The 25,673-nt window shown below is 39.9% G+C and overlaps 1 protein-coding gene across 1 annotated transcript in view; it reads left to right on the top strand.

Moving 5' to 3' along the window:
- The window catches only part of RGS22 (regulator of G protein signaling 22), a 63,399-nt gene extending 38,683 nt beyond the window's left edge, over positions 1–24,716 (top strand). Inside the window, exons 16-27 of the mRNA XM_035893912.1 lie at positions 3,904–3,996; positions 4,519–4,685; positions 7,798–7,960; positions 8,562–8,720; positions 10,544–10,603; positions 12,620–12,781; positions 15,743–15,922; positions 17,472–17,633; positions 21,095–21,202; positions 22,862–22,964; positions 23,544–23,653; positions 24,528–24,716. Of these exons, the coding sequence (XP_035749805.1) occupies positions 3,904–3,996; positions 4,519–4,685; positions 7,798–7,960; positions 8,562–8,720; positions 10,544–10,603; positions 12,620–12,781; positions 15,743–15,922; positions 17,472–17,633; positions 21,095–21,202; positions 22,862–22,964; positions 23,544–23,653; positions 24,528–24,716 (1,656 nt within the window). The remainder of the gene's footprint in view (positions 1–3,903; positions 3,997–4,518; positions 4,686–7,797; positions 7,961–8,561; positions 8,721–10,543; positions 10,604–12,619; positions 12,782–15,742; positions 15,923–17,471; positions 17,634–21,094; positions 21,203–22,861; positions 22,965–23,543; positions 23,654–24,527) is intronic.
- Positions 24,717–25,673: the final 957 nt, after the last annotated feature.

Raw genomic sequence — 25,673 nt, 5'->3', positions numbered from 1 at the left:
TGCTAGGTCCATATTAATTGTATCAAGTATTTCTTCATGTTTAGAATTGAAGTGCAGCTACCGCTTAGCATAAGAGGAAATGTGATGTGGTGATCCAGCTGTATTTGCCCTGAACACTTTTCAGATAGCTGCCCTGCTGTGTAAGGGCTAACTGTGTCCTGCGGGCTTCCTGAAGTCGGTGGCTCAGTGGTATACTCAGTTCTAACCCCAGAAAGCCTCTGAAGGCTTGAATTGAGCAGGCTCAGGCAGGTCAGGGGAGATGGCTGCAATCCTGACTCTCCTTTTGCCAAATAAGAACAAGAAACGGTGGAGGCCATGGCAGATGTTGTGGCTCCCTGCTCTTTGTAAACTTCCCTACAAGTTACCAGCTGTAGGTCAAACTTCTAATTCCAAGTCTTTAACATTTCTCTCTTGGATATGGAAAGAGAAACTTAAAATGGAAAATCAGGAGCTGGAGGGCAGAAATTAGTTCTTGTTCCTGTTTTTCTCCGCTGTGGCCTTAGATGAAGCATCTCCATTTTTACAGGAAATATCATCACTTACTGCTGATACTTCTGTCAGTAGGTAATGAGAACATGTATGCATTGCCCCCTGCAAAATATTTTAAAATCCTTTCATGGAAGTTTTGTAGTACAGCATATTTTTATTATTATATTGTGCATGCATGTATGAACAACTAGGAGAACAGATACCTAAAATCAAAATTGAGAATTGTTTTCTAAGCATGTTAGGTGGTGGCCAGTATTAAACATTTAGGAATAGAGTATAAGAACATAAAGAAACCATACAGCAGTATTGACAGCTTCAGCACTTTGCAACAGAGGAGGTTGATGAAGCAGAAGTCTTATCCACATCTTTGTGTTTAATAGTCTTTGATGAGGGGTTTTTTTCCCCATGGATTTATGTAAATGTGTATTGAGTAATTTTACATCTTCAGTCTCATTGTAGCAGTAGGTACCATGCAATAGAAGAAAAAAAATGCTTATCTTGGTTTGTTTGCAAACCCCTCCCTGATAATTTCACCCGGTGCCCTAGTTTCATATGTCATGAGGAACAGTGAACGATTGTTACCTTGTCATAGTCTCAATGCTGTTACGCTTTTACACGTTTCTGTTGTACCCCACTTCAATTACATCTCTTTGAAACTCGGGAATCTGAGGCTATCTTACCTCTCCTCTTACAGAAGGGGTTCCATGCCTTTGTTACACTTACCACCCCCATCTGTGTCTGTTATTTTATATTCTTTTGATGAGGTGCAAGCAGTACTCAAGCTCTGGATGCACTAAGGATTATCCAGTGGCAGAATCATGTTTTCTGTTTTGCTCTTTGTTCCTCTCCTAATTGTTCCTATGATTCTAATTGCCTTTTGACTCCTGATGAACTTTGAGTGGATGTGAAAAACGTAAGGTAATAGCCATCTGCAATGATTCCAAGATCTCTTTACTAAGTAATAACAGCTAATGGAAAGCCCTAATTTGGAGCTCACTAGAATGACTTAATGTTTATTGTTGTTGAATTCAGCTGCCCCTTTATCATGCAGACGCTAAAGCGTCCTGAAATCCTGCAGCTCTTCACACTTAATTTCATTTTTTGCTCTGAGGAATCATTTTGCAAACTTTGTTGTCTCCTCACTCACCTCCTTTTCCAGATAATTTCTGAATGGTTAAAAAAACAACCTCAGTGCAGATCCCTGTGAGACTCCAATAGGAACCCCACCCCATAATGAAAGTTATTCATTTCTTCATTTTTTAATTTTCTACCTTCTAATTAATTCACAAGGGGAGCTTCCCTCTCATCCTGTGATAACTTCATTTCCTTAAGAAACTTTGAAAATTTGAACATTGAAAAAAACTTACTAAAATGAGATATACTAATCCAAACACATCTGCCAAATAGTCTCTTCACTTCCAGCATCTTTTCTAAGCTTTCAGATAAATTATTTTTTCTAAGCTATTTCAGACATAATTGTTTATGACCTGCAGAACACCATGTAATTGAGCAATGCTTTCATTAATATGAAATTTTATTTACTTTCTATCAGCCTAGTTTTAAGCCAGTCTTTTGTAAATGTATATGTTCCATGTGTATTATCAATACTAGTTGTCTAGTACCTATTGCCTGTCCTCACTCAGTCAAGTCATCAACTCAGCCGAGTATTATTATACATAATTTTTGTGTAAAAAGAACTCTGCTTTTGAGCACTCTTGGAATACAATGTTTTTACTGCTTCTAGCGATGGAAGAATTAATCCAAAGTAAGAATTGAAAATATAAACTTTTGCTTTAAGCTGAGTTAATGTGCATGTCGGTTTATACCTCCTTGAGTTAACCGAGGGATAATCTGTTGTCCTTTCAGTTTAGATGATGCTTTGCTTTGCAAGTGTCATTACGTGCAGACTTCTCAGTGTCCTAATAACACAAACATCTTAATCGGAGCACGAAAACCCAGAACTAAATCCTTTTGAGTGCACAATACATGCATTTGTGAAGAGTTATAATACACAGACGTAAAACGACCTGTTCTAGGAGGCACTAGAGTCTCTTTGTACTAGGCGCAGGCTGATGCTTAGGCACGCTCCTTCCCAGCACAAAGACAAGGTCTGCTTTGTATTTTGTTCAGTCCCTGCCTCTACTCTTCCCCTTTGTTCTACCATAAAGCAGGATATATTTGGCCCATAATGAAACAAGATATTTTATCAAGAATTAGGTGAGTCCAAAATTGTTTATTTGGGGCATGGTCAGTATATATCTACATTTTTATCTTTAAAGTGAAACATGAAAACAGGAGAGTTCCTTTTTATTGTTGACTCTCATCCTGCCTCTATCTGCTTTCTGTTTCAACTTTCTGAAAAATGTTCTGAATTATTTTCTTATTTACTTTTAAACTATGTTTTCTTTTAAAGGAAAGAATACCCAAAAGCACTTTATAACTGTGGGATAGAGTTACACTTGAGCCTGAAGGCATTCAGATAACACGGTGATTAGTGTGGTATTCACATTTAGACAAAAGCGTAATGAATATTAATCTAAAAACTCTCTTCTCTCTCTTGCACATAACCTCTTGTATAATAAGACCACAGCTTTCTAATCTTTGTAATGGGCATGCTAATCAGTATAACGCATTGGCTCAATTTTGCTAAATACCCTAAACCCCACATTTGAATGGTTTAGTCAGCCGAGAGGGTCACCAAGCTATTCCTTAGGCAGTTACCGATTGTTTGCACATACCATGGAGGACTGCTCTAGTTATATACTTAAGGCTTCTAACGAAGTTAAAAAATGCAAATACTTCATGAGTTCTAATCATGCACAATTTATTATTTTAAGGCATTACCTGGTATAAAACTAAGGAAGGGGACAAGACTGAAAGTCTGAAAGCTTTCACCTTCGTTGTTTAAATATTATAGCATCTTTCTTGTCTTAAACTTCCATTTGTGGAAATCTGTGGCACGCTATCTTTTTGACATTTCCCACTGAGAGTCATAGTTTTAAGACCCATTTTTCTGCTTCTCAGTGGCACTTTGACATACAATTTGCTGGTATAGGCAATCAGGTAAGTCTGACACAATATGCACAATATAATATATACACAGTATATTCTATACACAATATAATTTATCTTTTTTTTTTAAAATACAGGGTTCTTTTCTTAAAGATATAGTTTGGTTATTTAGTGGTGTTCTGTAGAGATCTACATGTGATCCTACCCAAAATTTTGTTCTACCAGAGCTTTTAATTTAATTGTTTGTTACAAGGATGCGACTTCTAATGTATTCTAAACATCAGTCTCATTACTGGCAAATGTATTCTTTTTTATCCACTGTCACTGGCAAGGTGCCCGTCCAGTTCTCCATCTTTCTATAATGTGTACTGTAGGGATGACATAAGATATTATTTTTATTAGGTGGAGTTGGTGGAAGAAACTCGACAGCTGGACTCCGTGTACTTTAGAAAGCTCCAGGCTTTGCATCAAGAGAGTGGTTCCAAGAAGGATGAGGTAAGACAAGTACCTACTAACAAAAACAAACTCTTTTTTCTATCAGAGAGGGTTAACACTTTGAGTATCAGCAATGGAAGATGGACTACATGCTGTTTTGGAGAACTTCTACCATTCTTTTTTGGGGAATGATTGACAGCTGTTGTGTTAATTACAAATACAGGTCCTCTGTCAGTTACACCAACATCAGACCACTGTGTGATCAGAGTCAATGAGACAGTTTCCACTAATGTCTGTGGAATGTATTTTGGGCCCTTAATCTTGAGTAAATACCTCAATTTCAAGTAAATTACAGGTATATGTTGGTTTACTTGATTATGGAACCTGCACACACTGGTATGTTTAAAGCAAACATAAAAACTAAAGCTTATTAAAAGCCAGAGCCTTAACTCAATTTATTTTCTCAGCAATCAAAAAGCTGTTCTATAGAGACTGAAGCTATCTAATGCAAGGATTATTAGATTGAGCAAAATATAGAGATGAAAAAAGCAGTTACGCAAGTGAAATAATTTCTTCCCTCAGAGTACTGTTGCTGACACTGGTCTGCCATCCTGCCCTGATGCTCTCAAAGAAGGTCAGCACTTGCATCAAGTTCCCAAAGAATTGGCAGGTCCTAATCTATCTGACCTGATCCACGACAAAGAGAAGTTAGAACAGTTCTGGGCTTTTCTTAATGAGCATTCTGCTGGGTACGTTTCTTCTTTGTTATTATTTTACCCATTTCTAAGTTCAGAAGAAGTCTTTGCTGGGGATCTTGCCTATCTAAATGCTCACAGATTTTAGTCTTTTTTAAAAATGTGTCTGTATATTTATGAAATACACATGCACGTTGTTCAGACAACTGCATTGTCTTAACATTTTTTGGGGGAAAATTCTCCTGTCATAATGTGTTTGTATTACAGTTCTGCTTTCAGTTTCTGCTTCAATTAGTGGCAAACCCCTGAGTAGAGCAATTAGCCTATAATGAGTAAAAAATTCTCTTTTTTAGTACAGATTCAATTTAGTACATTTTAAAAATTAAAGCTGGATGTTGTAAAAATGTACAAATAGAAGACAGCCACGTTATTCTCACAGTCTGAAAGCAACTGCAGTTTTGTGTTTGCACTGATCTGAACAGAACTGAGTACCAGCTCATAGCAGATACAGTTTATGCAGGGTTTTTGAAAAAGTGAGCCAATTTGTTTAATAATGAAGATTATTTTTTTTTCCCCCCAAGCCCCATGCTAATCTCTATCCTGTTTTAGGAAAAGGCAAATACACTTTTTAAGTAACTGCTAGCAAGTCCTTAAATTGTCACTTCCTTCCTTTAACCTGTGTTCCCATGAGCTTTGCATATTGCCTTTTTTTCCTAGTCAAGCACTGCTATTGTTTTAGATTTCAAAAGTGTCCAGAGATGGACATCTAGCACAGGGTGCCTCTGGCCAAGACTCAATGTTATCACTTCTGCTTATCATCATAGGTTCCCTTTGTAGTCAGAGAGAGAAATACACACTGCTGGACCCAATTCTTCTAATCCTAAAGGTAACATCTAAAGCCAGTTTGGATAGATCATTCCCAAAGATGGCTATTTCTGCTCACTGACTACAAAAAGACTGTAGGTAATGAGTTCAGATGGAGATTCTTACGCTGTGGATGCCTATGGGTAAGTGACTGCTGAGTTAGTTGTCTAGACCAGTGGTCTCCAAACTTTTTTGATTGTGCAACCCATCAGTAAAAAAATTTTTGAGCATGCACCCTCAGTTTGTGTATATTTTTTATACATTATATACATGTGCTATGGAAGTTCTAATATTTTCTTCCTGCCCCCCAGTGAATCATCTTGCACTCCCCCTGGGGTGTGCACACCACCCCCCTTTGGAGACCACTGGTCTAGAGTTCCTCTCTAACTGGGGAAATGGTAAGAATCACCAGAGAACAGGTCACTGGCTAGGGTGGGGTCCTGGACGGGTACGCTGAATTGCCTCTGGGTCTTCTTGCCTCTCTGTTAATCAGAGACAAGTCCCCTCTTAAGTGATAGAGCCAGGCAGAGAAATGTTTAATTTATGGAGAAATTTTCTTCTGTAAAAATTCGTAATGAAGAAAACCACTTGAAAAAGTGTCACAGAAGAGTGTTTTAGAGCTGGGTCGAGACCTAGTAATTCTGAAGTCCAGCTGGCATGCTATAGTAAAGATGCTTAATGGTACTATAAGCTGAAGGGATCCTAAACTAATGCAGTCTGGAAAATTTCAGCAAAAAACAACAAAAGTGTCATTTGCCTCTTCATCAAAATTTATGCTTCTGTTATTGCCCAACTGTAAGTGATCCAAGTTTCAGGAAGGACAGGCTGCTGAGTAGCTGGGCACAAATTCTGCTAAGAAACTAAACAAAGTTCCATTAATTGATATTTTCTTAAAAATCTTATCTTATAGGATATATTTACACAATTGCAGGACAATTTGTGTTACTTTGGGTTAGTGGGTTGCCACTTGTTAGTCGTGCCAGACTAACTGACTATGCACATGCTCCTGATCCATTGAAAGGAAAAAAGTAGAGTATGCTAGGATAAGCCACCACTGTAAATAGTTTAACCTAACACACTTTAAGATTATTTATTTTGCTTTTTAAATAAGATGGACATCAGTTTTGATGATCCAAAGAAGGATTGATGGGTTTTGATAGGTAGATGCAAAAGAGTAACTCCATAAACCACAGTAACTTGGATCACTTGCATTTGGGTGAACTTATTCACGTTGTGATGAACTAGCAAATGAAAGAATTTCAGTCTCAACAGAACTTAGGTCTCAAAAGATTTTTGAAAGGGGGACGTCTGTTCTTAAATCAGTTGGATGATTTTAAAAGTTTTACTTGTAGATCAATGCTTTGAAAAAGCCAGTTATTAACCAAATAGAAAAGTGAAACAGACTTGTCTGAATTTAATGTTTCATATTTCCTCCTGCAAATACAGTGAATGTCCTCAGTAAAGTGCTCACAAAACTTCAGCTAATAAGATACTATCAGAAAACAGTAATATAAATTAAATTCAAATTGTAGGTATGTCACTTATTCTGTCCTTTGGTTTAAAGAACAAAACCAATGTATGTTCCATTAAAACAAACTTAAACTGATAGTATATACTCAAATGATTATGAACAATACATAGATCAAGAATTGCATATGGAGATTTTGTCACTTACTATGAATAATGAAATAAGTAGTAGAATCAGTAATTTATGAAAAGGCAGCCCACAAGAAGCCCTAGAAACAAAATTTACCATAAATTGGGTTTGTCTGCTTGACTGCGGACTGACTTAAGCTCTAGCGCTTCACGCAGGGTAGGAAGGGGGTGATTCCTGGGACAGACGTTCGCCGCTGTCTTCCCTGCTCCTTTCTCAGGCGACACGATGAGGAGGCAGAACAGGAGGTGCCGACTTGTCTTTCAGTGGCTCACAGCCTCAGTACTGCTTCAAATTCTCATCTGTTTCATTTTCCATTCTTTCTGTGAGCTCTGCACTATGGCTCTGGTTCACAGTCCCTGCTGCATTTAGCAGCAGCACATTGAGGAGGTTACTTCTTCCAGGGTACCCCAGAAGGGATCCTAAATGAGATGTCTAAGACGTGTGTTTGATCTGCCTGTTCAGCAAGTGCCATGGGCTCACCAGATGTTACTAGCAAAGAAAAAATGACATAAAATTTCAGTCCAATCTGACCTGGTATTTAGGACTTTAGCACTTTGGTGGCTTGTGGTTAAACTAATAACTCCCTAGAACGTTGATGAAATTAACTCAATATTGAAATAACATTCTGTTTAAATTTGTTTGCAGCATGGATCTCATGTGCTGGCTAGATATTGAACAGTTCAGAAAGATGCTCCACAAGGATAAAGAAAAAAGGGAGGAAAAATCTAAAGACATTAAAAACAAGTACTTAAACAAAAAATACTTCTTTGGGCCCAACAGCCCAGCTACCAGAGAACAACAAGAACAGGTACCAGTTACAAAACCGTTCATAAAGAACAATCATGCTGAATGTAACTGAGATGAAACTCCATAAGCTTTTCCCCAGGCTATCTCCTCAAATCTTACCTATATTTTTGATCAGAGATCTGGTTCTGTTCTGGTTGTGGGGATCCCTTCCTCCCTGTCCAGGGTCTTCCTCCCCGTCCTTACAGAAGATCTCTCTTAAACCCCGATCTGCGGCCGCAGCCAGAGCATGCACAACACAGCTCAGAAAAAGTGTAAAAATGGCTTTCAGGCAGAGTGACTTGTTCCAGCTTTCTATTTTAGTATGTTAGTAAAGCCACAGACAGCGAGTCTGAGCTGTGGTACTCTGATATATCTTGATACTTAGGAAATTTACTCGGTCAAGCTGGGGTATTATTTGCCGGAGTCTGTATTCTATTATCGGTAGGGACAAATGTAATCTGTTCCCTTTTATGAAAAGTACATGTGAGCCTTGGGTAAGCATGCATTAAATACTTTGCTTACAGTTAAGCTCATGCTTTGCTAAATCAAGGATGTAGAAAGATAAAGGACTTTTGGTATACACAATAGTTTATGTCATCTGTTATTGTATTTGGATTGCTTAGCTAATGCATTCAGGTGGAGGATGGGGACAAATACTTCACGACCGACTTTCGGCAGTGGCTCTGCTAGAAATTCAGCAATGTGTCCAGGAGAGATTAGAAAAACAATGGCTGCCCTTGTTCCTGGCAGATGAGCACCATGGAGCGGAGGGACAAGCAAAGGTAATTTTTTTACAACAGCAACACATCCAGGCATTGTTTTTTGTTTGGCTCATAATTTACCATTGGGATAAAACGGTTCAGAGGAAAAGCAGCCCACGACTCACATTCAGTTTACATTGAAAGAGGCGCTCTAGCATGTACAGGTTGAAGCGTTTAGCTTGATAATTGCAAAGGCAGCTCCTCTGAAGGCTTAGTCTGGCTGACATGATTATTGTTAGATCCTAAATCTGAAGGAAGTGGTGGTAGCTCTGCTGCCAGCCAGGCTGCAGGGGAGTGAACTAATCTTTGCTGTAGTGCTACACTCTCCATGTGCCATTCTGCCCTAGCCATACACTTGCACACAGAAGAAATGCTGCTTTGTGTAAAGCATTTGCCCAAGGGGACAGGAACACAAGCAAACGAGTGGGCTTCCCATGCTGTATTCTCTCTCCCCCTCTCTCTTTCTTACACTGTCCATATTCTCCCATCTGGAGCTGCAGTGCCTGTAAAAATGACTGCAGGACTTGTGAAATTCTGCTGAGCGGGGAGGTTAACTGCTACAAGCCTTGTTTCCAATTGGCTACTTCAGAAAGTTGCCAGAAAACTGGGAACGAGAAGCCTTTCACTCCTGCTGGCTCATTAGAAAGACTGAGGAATGGGCAGAGCTAACATCTGCCTTGTATGAGAGCCTCTGTGACTGGGATCTGTGCGGGGAGATCATCCTGCTGGTGACAAAGACTTGGTTTTTTGCACGTCCACAAAAGCTCTGAAATGCGAATGTCATAGCAGAAGGAAGCTTGACTGTTCCACCAAGCAGACACATAGGCAGACTGCACTGATTCATAAACCGTGTTTTCAATGATCTTTTTAAGATCGAGAAGGCTGTCAAAAGTGTTGTCAGAAGTGCATTCGAACCGGATCCTTTTCATTGATTCAGAGTGCTAAGCAATCTGAAAACTGTAGCTTCTGGTAAGGCAAATTGTAATTCTAATAATGATTATGTCAAAGCAAAATTTCTCAGCCCTCTGCCCTTTTCTAGCTGAACTCTGCCTCCTTTATGAGCTGTGACACAAACCCATGCGATAAGGCTAAGGTGCTCCCAGCTCTGGAAGCTGGCTCATGCCTCTTCTTGCACCTGCTGCACTGTGGTAGCAGGGAGGGTAGCCCATGCAGAAAATGCCATATTCAGCTCTAATAAACACTTGATGGGAAATATGTACTTCTAATGAGCTTTTGGTCCTTTCCTAACTCCATTTATGTATGACTGCTCTTTTCTCTTTCTTACTGCAAATTCAGAGGATGAAAAGGTCCTTTGAAGAACGTATTTTAGACGAAATGAAACCAGATGACATTCTCCACTTGGCTTCATATTTCACAGTGACCAAACACTGTGGGCATGCTATGTAGTCCTTATTCAGAAAATCTGCCCTTGATTTGAGGTGTATTTTTGCTACAAAGAAGCTGCAGGATCAAGCCTGTATTTCTGATACATCTGTCCAAAGGAACTAAAAACATTTTGTACAAAAAAAAAAAAAAGATACAGCCCAAAGTCTGTTCCCAACATAAGTGGCCACTCAGAACGTTACAGGTAAGGAAGTGGGAAGAGCACAGTTTGACTGCCATTGCCTCTTGTCTTCTCTAGTTCCCCAGTCTTAATGAGCACGTGCTTAACCATAACTGAACAAGGGCTGGTGTTCAGTGTGGGTCCATAACGAGTTTCAGATATAAAGATCCAAATGAAGATCTATCAACTATTCTACCACTGTGGTCTCAATCGTTAAGAGGGCTGAATAAGAAACACGAAAAGTTAAAAAATACAATTATAATCTTTTGTTCAACCGTAGATAAGGGACATAACTGAAGATCTTCCACGCCAAAACCAGAAGACAGCTAGGACATGGAAGGCAAGTGAAGTTTACTCTGTCTCTTGTGTCTGCAGTTTCACTGTCTTTTCCGTTTGGACCTTGCACATCCTTCATGATTTCCCTGCTGACAGTGTGAGGCCCAAATGTAATGCTGTCAAAAGCAGGCATGATTGTATTGGCTACAGTGAACCGATTACTCACATTACTGCTGAATTTAGCTCCCTGCTGGATGTTCACAGTAAATTTCTCTCCCTTCTGGAGAGGTCGTACTTGAAAAAAACGCATCTCTTGTCCTGGGCTTTGGAGCACTCTTAACTCTCCTCAAACTGGCATTGTATCTTTAATTCACATTTATCTGTATTTTGCATGCAGTGGACTTATTGGGACAAGCTGTTCATTCCAGCATCTGGTAGTTTATTTATTATTTCGAGCGGATTACATGCAGACACGAAAGGGAATGTGAAGTATGCAGCGGAGTGGGCAGGTTTAATCATATCTCACAGTGTCTGTTTCATTTAGAATTGTATTTTAATCTTACAGCACCAAGATAATATCAATTTTAAAACATCTTAAACCTTTGTAATAATACATTTCATCAGATGTTTGCCAGTTTTTTCTTCTTGAAGAGCAGTGAACTTTTTGTGATTGCCAACATACAAATTGTGTACATTTATTTGGTTGAACTTTTATTGTCTGTTGAAATCAAACTGGAGACCCGGTCACCAATTAGCCATGCAAACCATTAGCTCGAAAGGGATCCAAAGTGCGTGTGCGTTCTGTTAACTGAGTTTTCCTTTTGTCTGTTTGTCAGGGAGATGGTTGTTTTCCATGTTCTGCTTCAAGGTTGTTGACCCATAAAATAAGCAGTGTTCGTACATCAGTATAGGGCTGGGAGCAACGTTTTGTTCTTCCCTTTGTGAATATGGCCCATAAATAATTTTTCCCCAAAGTTGCCTAAATTCTGGTCACAGGGGATAGAACACATTTGGAGAATTGGAGGAGGGCTGAGAAGATGCCACCTTACTGTTTCAGTTGAGCTAACTTTATTTTAACCAAAGGACCCTTTGGGCAACCACCACCCACGCTCTGGCAAGGGTAGGCTCTCATCCCTGGCAGGCTCTCTACAGGACACTAAGCGTAACCCCTGTTTTTAAGAGAAGCTGCAGAAAGACTTTCTGCTTAAAAGCAGGTTAGATTTCCAGGACTGCCTGCAGCAACTAAAAATGTTCCTGACCATTGAAAAGCATTGAAGAGTACTCCATCCTGCCAGGACTCCAAGAGTTTTATACCACTGTTAGGAGATAGTTTTCATTCATCCATCTGATAACAAAGGGGGGTTGTTTGGCTTGCTCCTCAGTGACAGCACAAGAACTGTTTGTTCAGGAAGGCAGGCCAGCCTGAACTTCATTTCAAACAAACTGTCCCTGCATAAGCCATCTTTCTTTCTCCGCCCTTTCCTGGCCGCCTACTGCTCTGCGCTTTGCAGCATGAGAATTTCCAAAATGTCTTGATGACTTTAAATTTTATTTTACTATTGGCAGCTTGATTCCACAGAGAGCAAACTCTCCGGCTTCTGTTGGTGATCATGGCAACACATTTCAAAGCTCATTTTGTTGGTGAGATCCCTGTCAGAAGCATTTTACAACTTTAAGCTATGTGGTTTGTCTGTTCCTTTTTCTTTGTTGTTTGTTTGCACAAAACTCAAACTGTTCTCTAGAAAAGTAGCCTGTTGCCATAATCAATAACAATAGCTGTTTCCATACTTTATAGCATGTAGTCATATGGTCTAAATCATTGTCAGTCGTTTCCTCTCCCATCACGTCTTCCAAAAAATGTTGCCCAAACCAAACTGGAAAAAAAAAAAAAAAAAAGAAAGAAGGGAAGAAAGAAATGAAACCTTGCCACATTCTATTGTATCCATGTCATAAACTCATAAACTACTGAAAGTTAGGGTCAGTGCAAAGATAAGAATCAGACAGCTTACGCTAACTAATGCCTTTGTTATTGCGTTTTGAAACAAAGTTTATTTGGTGCATTTATTTCTCCTTTTGACAGCATGTGGACAATAAGTGGGTTTCTTCATCTAGTGAAATAATTGCTTTCCGCAAAGTGCTGTTGAATCCAGTGACAGCAACTCAGTTTCGACGCTTTGTGTCACTGAAAGGAGACTTACTGGAAAACGGAGTGCTCTTTTGGCAAGAGGTACAGAAGTATAAGGTATGGTGGTAAAACGGAGCAAGGGGAATATCATTCAATTTGTAAGCAAATGCATCCATTACTGCACATTAGGGGGATTTTAACAAGAATATCTCTAGGCATTTTCTTGTTCATAGTAAAACTTCTTTCACTGTTTAAACTGATTTTTCTTTGATGAAAATCCTCACTTCTTAAGGGTAGCTATTTTTAATTACTTGAGTGTATTACCCCTGTATTTCTTTATGCTTCTTCAAACTGTAACATTCTTCTGAGTCTCTAAAGGGACACTACTAACTAGCCAATGCCCCAAGTTTGTTATACACCTTTTGAGCAGTAGAAAATATATAAGCATTAAAATGTTCATTCTGTCTTTAGGGTTACATACTGTTAAATAATGGGATTACTGCTGAATTTGGTAATCCCTCAAAAATCAGAGAAAACTTTTAAATTCAATCAAATGTACAGATGTAAAGGTAGTATCTACCCAAAAAGCTTATATGTACAGTGCAGACCTCAGCTCCCTTGCACTCTTTACAGTCACATTTGACTGCAGCTGAGGATGTGGACAAGGTAAAGCATGATGGGGAAGGTCAGCAGGGATTGCCGCTTGCCCAGATATATGCCCCTTTGTGAAACTGATGCTGCGTGGGGTGAAACACAATGGGAAAACCCTGGAATGAGACTTCAAATCACACTGCAGCCTCCTAGTAGCACCTTGGACTGCATGCAGGGGCACTGTGGATCTTCAACTTGTTCCTCACTCCTTTTGCCTCTGGGATATTGCCGACGCTGAAGTGCTACTGGAGTGCAGAGCCTCTCCTGGGCTGCTGAACATTGCCTGACTGTGTGCACATGGCAGGCAGGGAGCACGAGGTTAGCTAACATGCTCAGAAATTAGGAGGTGAACACAGTTGATGCTGCAGTAGCACTTGGACATCTTGCTGCAGGCATGTGGGTGTATTTTCACTGTTTAATTTTATGCCTTTGAATCTGGGGTCTGCTTTAGAAGCTGAAGCTCCTGTTTCCAGGCGGCAATCTCCCCTCCTTGCAGAGTCTCTGATCCCCTAGTGAGGAATCATTGGCTGAAATGCCCTCTGGGGCTGCTGCTGTCTCTCTCTTGGTTACGGAGTGACTAGCTTAGACTAGAAACTTGACATGAAGGCACCTGAAGTTCCATGACACAAATCCTTCTCAAAATACTTGATGTTTTTTCAGATTTGTGACTCTTCATTGCTACATTGTGGAGGACATGGAAACTTTCTGCAAATCAATGTGAAGTGTAGTTTAGATTGTTTTCTTTGTGGATCTGCTCTCTGAAGAAAGCCTTCATTGTTTTATGTCCCATGCCGTCTCCTTCATTTATGTTAATTTTATTTGTCTTCTTATCAAGAAGAAGTTCAATCTGACCATATTTCTACATGCGTGTGATTTGTCACGGTCGGGAGTTGATGCTCTTTATAGAAGCAAAGGGCTGGAGTAGTAGGAGTGTTGTGGGTCAGGCTGAACTGGAGGAATATTGCCAAAGACGTGGGCAGCACTTTGCACAGTGCATACTTGTATTGTCTGAGCCCTATCGTGCCATCAGTTTAGACAGAACTCCCTTTAGAGGTCAATGACTGCATTGCTCCTTGTAACCCATCAGGCTGGCAGCACATTTTGCGACAATCAAAAAACAACAAAAAAATTTTTTTAAACAAATATGAAGAAATATAACTCTGTGGATCATTTCCATCTGTTCCTCTATGCTCATGTCTCATCCCTCTTCATATCATATGGCTTGTTTGTCTTCCCTCTTACTCTGCCTTTTCTTCTATGTTAGATGAGCAAAGGAAGCCATAAGATATTCTTAGATATTCTTAGGATATATTGAATATGTTTTTGTAGTGCCTTACTTTCTTCATTGTAACTGTTATCATTCTTTTTTTCCTTCACAGAACTAAAAAGTATTCATAATAAAACAAGCCAGCTCTTTCTCATACCACAAGTCTGGTTAAAAGCCCTGTTTTTAATTTCTTTGCAAAGTAAATATCCAGCCTCCTATACCAAAACTAAATGCACATTCTTCATTTAGAGCTCTCTTCCTGAAAATTCTCTAGAGTGCCCATTGTGTCTTTAGTAGATATATGTGATAATCTCCTTGTGTTATAGAAATTTCTTGATGTTTATGGATAGATGGAAAGTTTGTGTTTCAAAATGTTTGAAGGAAGTTCTTTGAATTATTTTTCCTTCCTGTCAAAGTCCAATGGTAGCATCGTCAGGGTGTGAAAGCACAGTAATAACAGGTTTTACAAGAACAATAGGATCACATTTTAAAAAGTAGAAATCCCCCAGAGTTTCTTTGAGATCTGACCCTCATAAGTTCAGGTTCGTTTTGTATCCTGTTCTGCACAAAGTTATTTTGAACACTGAGGTTTTGGGAAACTAGAAAATCTTAATGAATGGCGAAACTAGAAGATTTCAATGAATGGAAGATTGTACTGGTAGCTGAAATTGTCCCCTCTTGTGCCAACGTTCCTGGTTATAATACCTTGTGCCCTCTAAATAATTCCCTTCTATTTTTTGAGTATTTAGAGCATTTCTTTGTCTTTTAGTTGCCATGGCTATGCTAGTCCCAGCAGGCTCATAGTGAAAATCAGTGCCTTTCACACCTGTAGGTGTGTTTCTCTTTTCAGAAACGCCTCCTATTTGCCAGTAACTACTTAGGCTGGCTGCAGGATAAAAACTATCCTGTTCCATCAGAACATGCAGGCAGAGATAAAAGCAATGATTGCTATATATCTGCATTTGCAAACCAGAAGTCCCTCTCATGTTTCAACTATGTCTTTAACCATGCACATTTGTTATAAGAATTTTGCCCCACATACTGAAGAAATCTATTGTATGATTATTTTTGTATGACTATTACTCTTTGATCACAGGGCCCTGTAAAAGGTCTTGTGTGTCTCTCTCCATTGATTGAAAATGCTATTTTTTCTCTTTCAGGACTTGTGCCATTCTCATTGTGATGATGCCACAGTCCAGAAAAAGATCACAGCTATTATTGACTGCTTTATTAATTCCGCTGTACCCCCAGCTTTGCAGATCGACATCCCAACTGAACAAGCAAAGAAGATTCTGGAGCACAGGAAAGAACTAGGACCTTACATTTTTAGAGAAGCACAGGTAAGAAGCTGGGAGAATCTTTGTAACAGACCTGGCTAGAGTCTGTATGTCTGATTTTAAGGACGGTCTTTGTTGCTTATGTGCCAATTTGGACTCCATACATAAGCCTGGGCATGAAGGAGAACACTATGGTCATACAATTCAATGACGATTGTATGGTGGAGATGACAGAGAGACTTCAGATATTTACTGCTCAATAAACTGGACAATCTGACAGCTAGCTAATCCTGGAAAGGTGTTATCCAGGTCTGTGGTGGGAATTCTGGCAGTAAAAATTAATTCTGTCTGGTTTTAACTGCTTGTTCTTTACCACTTGGTTAATGTCAGAGAAATAATTTGAAGTTAAAAGGTTTGTAGTTTTTGTCGTTTATGAAAAAAAACGCAGACGTGAGTAAAGCACAAAGACAGCTTAACTTTCTGAATGTCTGTTTTTATTAAAGAAAGTCTGTATTAAATGGCTGTAGACAATTTTCTATCTGATCTTTGTACTAATCAGACTGAACAGCAATTTGTGAACCTTTACTACAGACTTACTATTTTCTTATTCCTCATTACTGTCTTCTCTGACTTATCTTCTAAACCCAAGAAAGCTAGCTCCTCTTCTTTTCCTATAAAATTGCTGCTAACACCTTTAAACATCAACTGTTGAGTCCATAAAGTGTTTGGATCACAAAGGATTAATGGTTTGTCAGAGAAAAGGGCTCATAGAGGTCCTAAGAGAAATCAGAAGTCTCATTTCAGCTTGTGCAAAACCCAGTGAACTCCAGAAATGTGGCACAAACCCAAGGGAAGAACTTGGCCAACAAGCCGTGACTGGAACATGACAGCGACTCACATGTCACTTTCAAGTTGGTTGAGCCAGAAGCAGTGAGGTGCTGAGCACGCTCAGCTCCTTCGAAGCCAAGTTTCTCAATGAGAATTAAACATCTAAATAAATTGAAAAATGTGAGCCTTAGTACGTGCAGCAACAGAATTCACTGAGCCCCTCTGTTTGCTTTTCTAAAATTGTTTTTCTTATTCTAGTTCAAAAAAGACCCTGTGAGAGATTATATCATTTAAAAATTATCCAAGATTTGCTCATAGATCTGTAATGTGGTTTAAGAGCCTTTCCAGAGGCAAAAAAGTATTTCCTTTCTCTTAAGGAGGGAAAAAACCCCCTCTCTCTAATGAACCAAATATTTGAAATACTTGAGCAGAACAGTGGTGCAAAAGCAATTCTACTGGTGTATATTTTATCAGGGATACTTGTAAAAAATGATGGATGTTTTCATTAATGCAAACAATTGTTTAGGGAAATATAAAAAAAGAAAGTGCCTTTTAACTGTGTTTTAGGAAGATTTCTCACCAGTAATAAACACACTGATGAAAAGCATGTGCCGAGCAAAGCTGGGCTGAAATGTCAGGACACAGTACGTGGGAGGAACAAGGCTGTGTATTCAAAAAGAAATAGTTATTTCATTCTCATGGTAAAGTCATGGTGCATTTTATTTTACAGTAAACTCTGCTTTCTTAATGTGGTCAAGATTGACTTTCTTTTCTTTCTGCACAGATGACCATTTTTGCTCTTCTGTTTAAATTTTGGCCAAAATTTTGTAAGTTTCGAGGCAATTTGGCTAGTGACAAAATTCTACTTGACTTGGAGAGAAAAAAGGGAAAAAAGATGCGAAGCAAGGAAGACAAAACAGCAGAGGTAAGGCTCGCAAACTTTCAGGTGACAGCTGATGAACTGCATAAAACCTCCTTCATGAGCAAACACACATGAATTCGAATATCCCTTTCTCAGCCTGATCCAAAGCTACTGAAATCTTTTTGTCAGAATTCAAGCTTTACATGTGACCCAGTCCTAGGGTGATTAGTTCCCAATCCTGCCAATGTATATACATATGTTTAACTTGAAGCAGATGAGTCAATGGAATACTCCTTTCATTAAGCAGAAGGGAAAATGTATTCTAGTCATCTTTTGTACCAAGAGAAGAGCAAAAAAGAGGGCTGAATTTGAAAAAAAAAAATCTATGTATGGGCCGTGTGTACAGTGGGTAACTGCAGACCTGTTTGCACTTTCAGTATATACTGTCCTATTTTAGAATTTACCGTCCTGGGTCACTATTGAAAGCAAACCAAACCAAAACCAGATTTCATATCTATTTTTCAGAAGGAGCATTTGGAAAGTCTGCACATTATTTTAAAAAATGTTTATGTGCTAATTGCTTTGTATAGCCTTTGTCTTGAATATTTCTCAGCTTCGACAGTGAAATTGTTAGACTGTTCGCAATGAGTTTCCAGACAGTTTCAGTGCATTAACAGAACCGTGACCTCTACAGCGGAATGCTTACTTGTAAAATTGTTTTTCTTGGAATTTTATTATTAAAATATAATGGATTTTTTTTTTCTATTGATTATAGGCTTTGCAAAAGTTTACTTTTTACGAAATGTAATTGTTTGGCCAGCTTTGAGGAGAGAACATTCCTTTAAGGGCAGAGAAATTATTGGACTTGCAAACTATCATAAGTAGCATGAAAAGACCTTTACATATTTTAAATACCACGTACACATGCATTGAGATGTTACTCATGATGAGAACCACATGAGTACCTGGATGGATAAAGACATATATGCCCGTAAGAGCATGTACACATTGTTATGCTCTTTCAGACACGTGAAAACTGAGGACCGGTGAAGCATTACTCGAGGCCACACACCAATGTCAAGTAAAGTCTAAAATCCAAGAACTCTTGTTCCTTTCTCCAAAGCATGTTGCCTCCATACAGATATGTCTGGCAAGATCATTGGCAATACTTCTAGTGCAAGAATGCAGTATTGCAAAGTAATGCACTTTTGCATTTTCCCAGCCTTATTTTTTCCATCTGTTTGTTGCCTGTCTATAAGATTTCTGATTAAGACCGAGGAAGTAAAGAGCAAATCTTGGCCAGGAGGGCAAAAGCCTAACTTTTATGGGAAAGAAATGGGAAAGGTGAACTACCTGTCAAAGCTGGGAAACAGGGTAAGAAATTGTAGAAAGTGACAGGCAGAGAATGCAGTTCAGTAAACAGTCTGCAGACTATCCTTCTCACAAAGAATTATCAGTAAGCCAGTTACTTTTTAAAATCTCTTGAAAGAATAGGTGAAACAGGTACGTTTTTTAAACCCCTTCCCCCCCTCTATTATTGTTTAAAGAATTTTCCATTCCCTGTTCTCTTGCCTGAGATTTCTGCCCCCTCAGTGACAACGTAACTATTAAAAGGATTCAGTATCCCTGAAGGATACCGATAAGGTTCACCCCCCTAAGTGATAGCAGGTTCACTTGGCAGCTTGTAGAAGGTGATGACTTCTTGGCATTTAAAATAATGTCCATGCTCCTCTGCCCCACCAGGCTCATGCTGAAGGAAAGGAAAGCTCTGGCAAGGGTTAGAAATGATATTTTTTCCTTAGATGTATATATCCCCCCCCCAAATCAGTTGCCATTTTGGGTTTATATCAAGCGGAACAATCATGGTCCTGGGGGGAAGAATTTCACTTTCTCCCTTCTCACAAACTTGTCCCTGGGGTGCCCAATCTACCTGGGCTCACCTCACTTTCTGAACTGACTGGATAAGAGTTGGACTTTTATTGTAGTATAATGGAAAAAATGGGGAGACAAGGAGGTTTTCACTGGACAGTGATGCATGACTTGGTATTATTTGACTATCTCAATATTTTTTGTGTGTCCCTTTTTGTTATTTATCGGGCAAATCCTATCGAAGACTTCCTGGCACTGGACTCAGTGCAGGGGAGGAGTGGCTGACATGCAAGCACTGTACAATGCAGAGACCTCTTTTAAGCTTAGTGTCTGGAAGGCAGGGATGGGTAGGTACAGGGTGAAGCAAGCTTGAACATTCAACATAATATGATTGCTTCAGTACTGAGCTGAAATGGTTGTTTTAAAAGATATTGCCTTGGGAGAGTATGGTTTGCTTTTCCATTTTCACATATTTGCCCTTAATGTGGCACAGCTATGTGAGCTCACCCTTGGCCTGCCTGTGGATCTGTTCCTTTGTTAACTGCTAGACACCCATGCAACATACTTGAAAAAATATCATTTGTCACTTTTTGCAGACTGGCTTGATGCCAGTATTTGTAATTTGTTGTATACACTATTGCATTTTACCTCCAAAGTAGATTTTGGATTTTTTGCTTTCAAGTGTACAAAGTATATTAGCATATGCACTACTTCTGCATTTGCTTTGGCATCCCTGTTCCATCAAATAAGTGTGCCACGGAAGTTAGGAAGCCTGCTTCTGGAGAGAAGGTGAACACCATGACTGTTCTATACCCAAAAGTCACCCTTACAGATGATGGGTGCATAGGACAGTGGGGATGACAGGGAAGGAACAAGCGCCTTGGGATCAAGGATGTAGGATATTCTGATCCTTATTCAGATCATTCAGGGACTTCCTGAGTGACTTTGGGAACCATTTGACCTCTCCTTTTCTCTCTTTCTCATTTGCAACATGGGAGGGTTATATTACTCGCCTCATGGGGATGTTGTGGGGTTAATTATGTGAGGTTAAACATGAACGTTGATTAATGTTCAATCATTAAAGAATTTTGGGATCATCAGACAGTGTGCAAAGGTGCAGTCTTAGTAAAACACTAAAACAACATGAAAATTACGAATAATTAATCACTAGAATAGTTTACTGAGAGTTACAATGCCTTATCCTTCACTGTAAATGTTCTAAATGAGATTGCCTGTCTTCCTAACATATTTACTGTAGCTCATTCACAGCTACTGGACCAAGCTGGAATTAGTCATGAGAAATTCTGTGTTCTACATTTATACCTGAGGCCAAATTAGAGGACCACAATGGCCTCTCTGTCCTTAAAATATGTTCTGTTGCAGGTCTGCTTAGCTATATTTTGGAGCAGGAATTGAATCTGAAAGGAAGATGGTCTGCAGGAGGGTAGAGGTCAGGAAACTTCAACTAGGACAAGGAAATGCTTTAAAAAAGCAGTATCTTCTGCTATTTTTTATTATGCCCAACGTGTTGAACTATGAAACTGGACATTACAAAACATTACTGCATATGACACTACCTTGTTTCCAATGACAATTTTTGCTTCCTCAGACTTTGCTTTTTACTTTAGATCCGTAACTATTGTTTACATCTAATTATGAGTTCTTATTATTGGCAGGATAAAGAAGTGGAGACAAAACTCATCAGTCTGTCAAGCAGTGCTTTGGTAGATGAGACTGGTGTGGAGCGAGGACCAGCATCATTTTCAGATGGATATGGGTGGCAGGTGAATAATAAACATGTTGCTACAAATATCACCATTCAGGAGAGATAAAACGATCTTGGGAGAATGGGAAGGTGGGGTTTGGTATTGAATACTACTATCACATGGTTCTCTGGTAACTGTTCATTCTTCCACAATTAACTTTGCTGTTATAAATTTACCTACCTTATAGGTGATTTTTTTTCTCTATTTATTATTTTTTTTAAGTTTAGGTTCTGAGTAGTATTAATATCTAACAACACACTAAGCCCTTTAGGTGTGTAGATTTAAAAAGAATCTTTATTTAAAGATAAACTGAAGAAAAGGAAGTTCAATTCTGGAACAAGAAGCTTTTCATTACGTGTGAAATTCATATCCTGAAAGAATTGGGTTTAGGCTTGAGTCCTGTTCTGCTCATACATCAAAAACTGAAGCTGAACTCATTTAGAAAATCTAGGTATTTGAATAGAAGAATCTGACAGAAAACAGCTCTTTAGTACTTCTTCCAGAACAACTCTCATGCTGCATCAAATCACTCATTTTACTGGAGAAACACGAAAAATAGACATGCCACCTTGGGCATATCGAGGGATCATTCATAGCTGAGTTGGCACTACCATAACATAACGGGGAATCTGTGCAACCACCTAATCACAGCTATATCATGCAACCCAGGAGTAAATCACACCTCGGCCACTGCTTGTACAGCTCTTCCCCTGGCATTATGTTAGCGATGAGCAGAATATAGAAACAGGCACTCTGAAATACCCCCAAAATCCAAAACCGTAGCGCAGACTGCTACCTAAGCTCACACTCTTATCCCTTAAATGGACCTTTTTACTTTTGTTCATACCTATTTAAAAAAAAAAAGTGAGTTGAATGAGCCAGTATATCAATATGACATGCCTAAGCCCTCATGAGGCAGGTAATTGCAGAAAGAACAATAATCTTACATAGAGCAGTTTCTTTTCCAAGCCCGTCTCTGACATCGGAAGATGCCTTAAGTTTTTCTTACTGAGTCATGACATGACAAACTGGCCCCAAACTTCTCATGCTGCAAGGAAAAAAAAGGCCAAATAAAAGTACAGGTCCCATACTGAATTGGGAGAGTGACCTAAAATTTACATGGAACCTGAACTGTAAAGAGCAATGTAAAGAGCAACATTTGTCCTTAGAAAAGGAAAGGATGACATCTCCAGTTGATCTGCCTCTAGTGGTAGCAGCATTCTGCTGGAGCAGGCAGTTGGAAAGAACTGCGAGGCTAGTGAGACCTTCAATGATTTGAGAAAGGACACGCTCTAATGATGTGGCAGGGAGATAAAATTAAGTCCTCAACAGCACAAAAGACTGACAGGGAGGGGAAAGGTCTGCTGTATTTAGGTTTTGAAGACAAAAGGAGAGAGAATAGGACTCGGACCAGGGATGGAGAATAGATGAATGCAAACATCATATCTGGCAAACTTGCTTAAATTGCATTTCATGGTGTTTTGAGATTTGCTTATTTGCAGCAATACTATTTCTCCCATGATTCCAGTATTGTCATGACAAACCTTCTCTTCTTAATAATTGTAATTATTCAATACAGGGATATAACATAAACAAGTGTTTTGTCTCTCTTTGAAATGGACCAGGAACTACTAGTGATGTGGTCTGGAGGCTGATGGTCTTTAATGGTTCTTGCAGGCTTCCTGGTCCTATTCAAAGTACATAGAAGCCTTGGAGCAGGAGAGAATACTCCTTAAAATGCAAGAAGATCTGGAGAAAACCTCATCATCTTTCATTACAGGTTATTAACCAAGCTCTGTAATTTAGGAGGACAAGCTTATAGCTTAGGTGAAATTCTCTCAGTGTAAGAACTTTGTTTGCTCTCCTTTGGAGTTGCATACATGAATCTCTGCCTGGTTTATGCTGTCTGCAGGGGAGTTGCTCTCTGCAGCATACTCCCACGTGGCATGCTTTCTAAGAAAGGGAAAGTGAAAGCTGCAGGGTATCAGCAGGGCCTTTACTACACAGGTCCTACTGCAGAGAGGAATACGGCCCTTTCCTCATTCTGCAGAGTGACATGGCAATCCTATTTCGTTCACGTACATTTTTCACCTCCCTGGCTTCTTGTGCTTCATAAACTTACATACAACCAGAGAGATGAAACTTTTTTCTCACCAGTTTGTCAGTATGCCGTCAGGGGATGTAAGGGGCATTGCTCCATCATTGTTGCAGCCGTGACTATCCTCTTAGGTCTTCCCCAAGAATATTATGACCTGTTTGTTCATTAAATAGCTCCAGTTAGCAGTAGGGCTAGTGATAGCACTATGTAATATTAAATCCCTTCAGTTTCCCGTAATTTTAATTTTCTTTCTGTATGCAGGTTCCTCATCTATGTCCTTCCCGAAGCCTGGAAACTCTGAAAAATCCACCATTTCTCCAAAGAGTAGCATGATTTTGGAGAAACACTCAAATCTTCCCAAGAAACAGAAAGTGAGTACCAGACTGCCAACAAGCGTGCTTTGAAATTTGGATTCTTAAAAGCTAGTTTTCGTGCTGTCAGTGCTGATGCTCATTAGTAGCAAGTTATCCGACTCCAAATCATGTTTAACTGAAGCTGTAGTCTCAACATGAAGGCAAGATGATTTTTCACTTCAACCATGGCTAGTGGACCTAATGTTGACCAGATGGAATTTTGTTGCAAAATGGTAGTCTCTGAAATATGGTTATCTAAGCTTTCCAGTTAAAATACTTTAAATAGGAGCATGAGATGACTGGAGGAAGCTCAGACCCCATGGAGTTACTGGCAAGGGCCTGACACAGAACTAGCAATAGATCATCTCTGCCAAAGCCAATTAAATATTAGAATGGGAGAAAGAAGTGGGACAGCAAAGAGATCTGATAAAGACAGAAAGAGAGATTTTGTTTCAAAGCTTGAATTCCTAGATGGAAGAATCCCCTGGAGGTTTTGTTTTGTTTTTTTAAGACTATGCTGAATTTAGATGGACTTAAAAGAATTAATAGAACTTGGACTATTGCTCCCCTTCCTTCTCTGTTCCTCCTTCCTCTTCTAATTCTATACTTCAATGCTGCTATTTTAGGCAAGTTGGTGTCCTGCCCTTGCTAGACCTCCTAAACTTCTCAGTGCCTGAACACACTCTTCCTGTGGCAGCATTTTCTGTATGTGGCTTCAGAGAAAACTGCAGCATCCCTTGGTCCTCCCTCACATTCTCCTTCTGCCTTCTTAGCACCTCCTCTGGTTGCAGTTAAAGTCATGCAGTTGCCTTGGACCTTATGCACCTCTGCAGGTGTTACTATATTTCATACATTTATGCCTTTTTGTACCGCAGTTCTGCTTCACATGCAGCTGTATCAGTGTGGGGAGTCCTTGCGCAGGGGCTTTGGTCCTGCTCTGCAGCTGAGAAACCTCCAGCTGGCCCCAGTGCTCAAAGAGGGCCCACCCTGCTATTCAAAACCTGGGACTTTCCTGCCTGCCAGGCATCAGGCTGTTGTATGGGCAAACACAATAGGAAAGTCAAGGTCTTCAGCGGTTTGAGAGGGCCCTCCTACCAGCTTCAGCTGCAGCCCACTCTCCAACACCACTGGAAATTTGCCTGCCCTGCCCCTTCCCTCCCAATCGCTCAAGTGTTCCCACTGCCTTTGAGTGTTTTCCTCTTCTCCCATCATGACTCTTTGGTGGTTACCCTCAGCCACGCTCTCTGCGGTGATATCATCACTCTGCTGGTGGGGTGAGATATCTACAGAAGACCACCATGGCTCTTGATAGTACAGCTTCTCTCCTTCACTTTGTTACAGAAGAGGTCACACCTTGTGCATGGGGTATAAATGGCAAGGTGCTGGCACTTGGGGGCTGCAGGGGTGGCCTCTGTGAGGAAAGGCTGGGGCTGCCCCGTGCCGGACACAGATGGTTCCAAGAGACCCATGACAGGACATAGATGAGCCCATCAGCCAAGATGGTGGCACCTTGGGGAAACATATTTAAGAAAGAGCAAAGAAAGCCAGAGACAGGAGGATGGAATAAAAGGAGTGAAAAACAACAGAGGGAACACCAAGGCCAGAGGAAGAGGAGGAGAGGGAGGAGGTTGAGGAGGAGGAGGAGGTGCTCTATGTTGGAGCAGATATTCCTTGCAGCCCATGGAGGACCCATGGTGCAGCAGAGGAAAAGAGTAAGAAGGAAGAAGCGGCTGCCCATTGCCTCACTGAAGGGACTGAGTGTAACCTGTGGTGATAACAAGGAGAGGCAAAGAGGTGCTTGGAGTGAACTTCAACCTGGGAAAGGTAGAGGAAAAGTGTTTTCTCTAAGTGTGTATATATTAGTTTCTTCTTTTTCTTGTTTTTGCTTCCCACTACCTGAATCAGTATGGTTTATTCTAATTGGCATTAAATTAGTTTCCCCAATTCGAAGCTGTTTGTCGGCAACAGACAACTGGTAAGCAATCTCCCTGTCTTCATCTTGACCCACGAGCTTTCTCTTTTCTCTTTCCCATTTTTC

This window comes from Egretta garzetta, unplaced genomic scaffold (assembly GCF_000687185.1).
Source record: "Egretta garzetta isolate BGI_Z169 unplaced genomic scaffold, ASM68718v1 scaffold154, whole genome shotgun sequence".
NCBI classification, from domain to species: Eukaryota; Metazoa; Chordata; class Aves; order Pelecaniformes; family Ardeidae; genus Egretta; species Egretta garzetta.
Note: the sequence above shows the minus strand (reverse complement) of the source record. Positions and strands in the feature narration are given on the sequence as shown.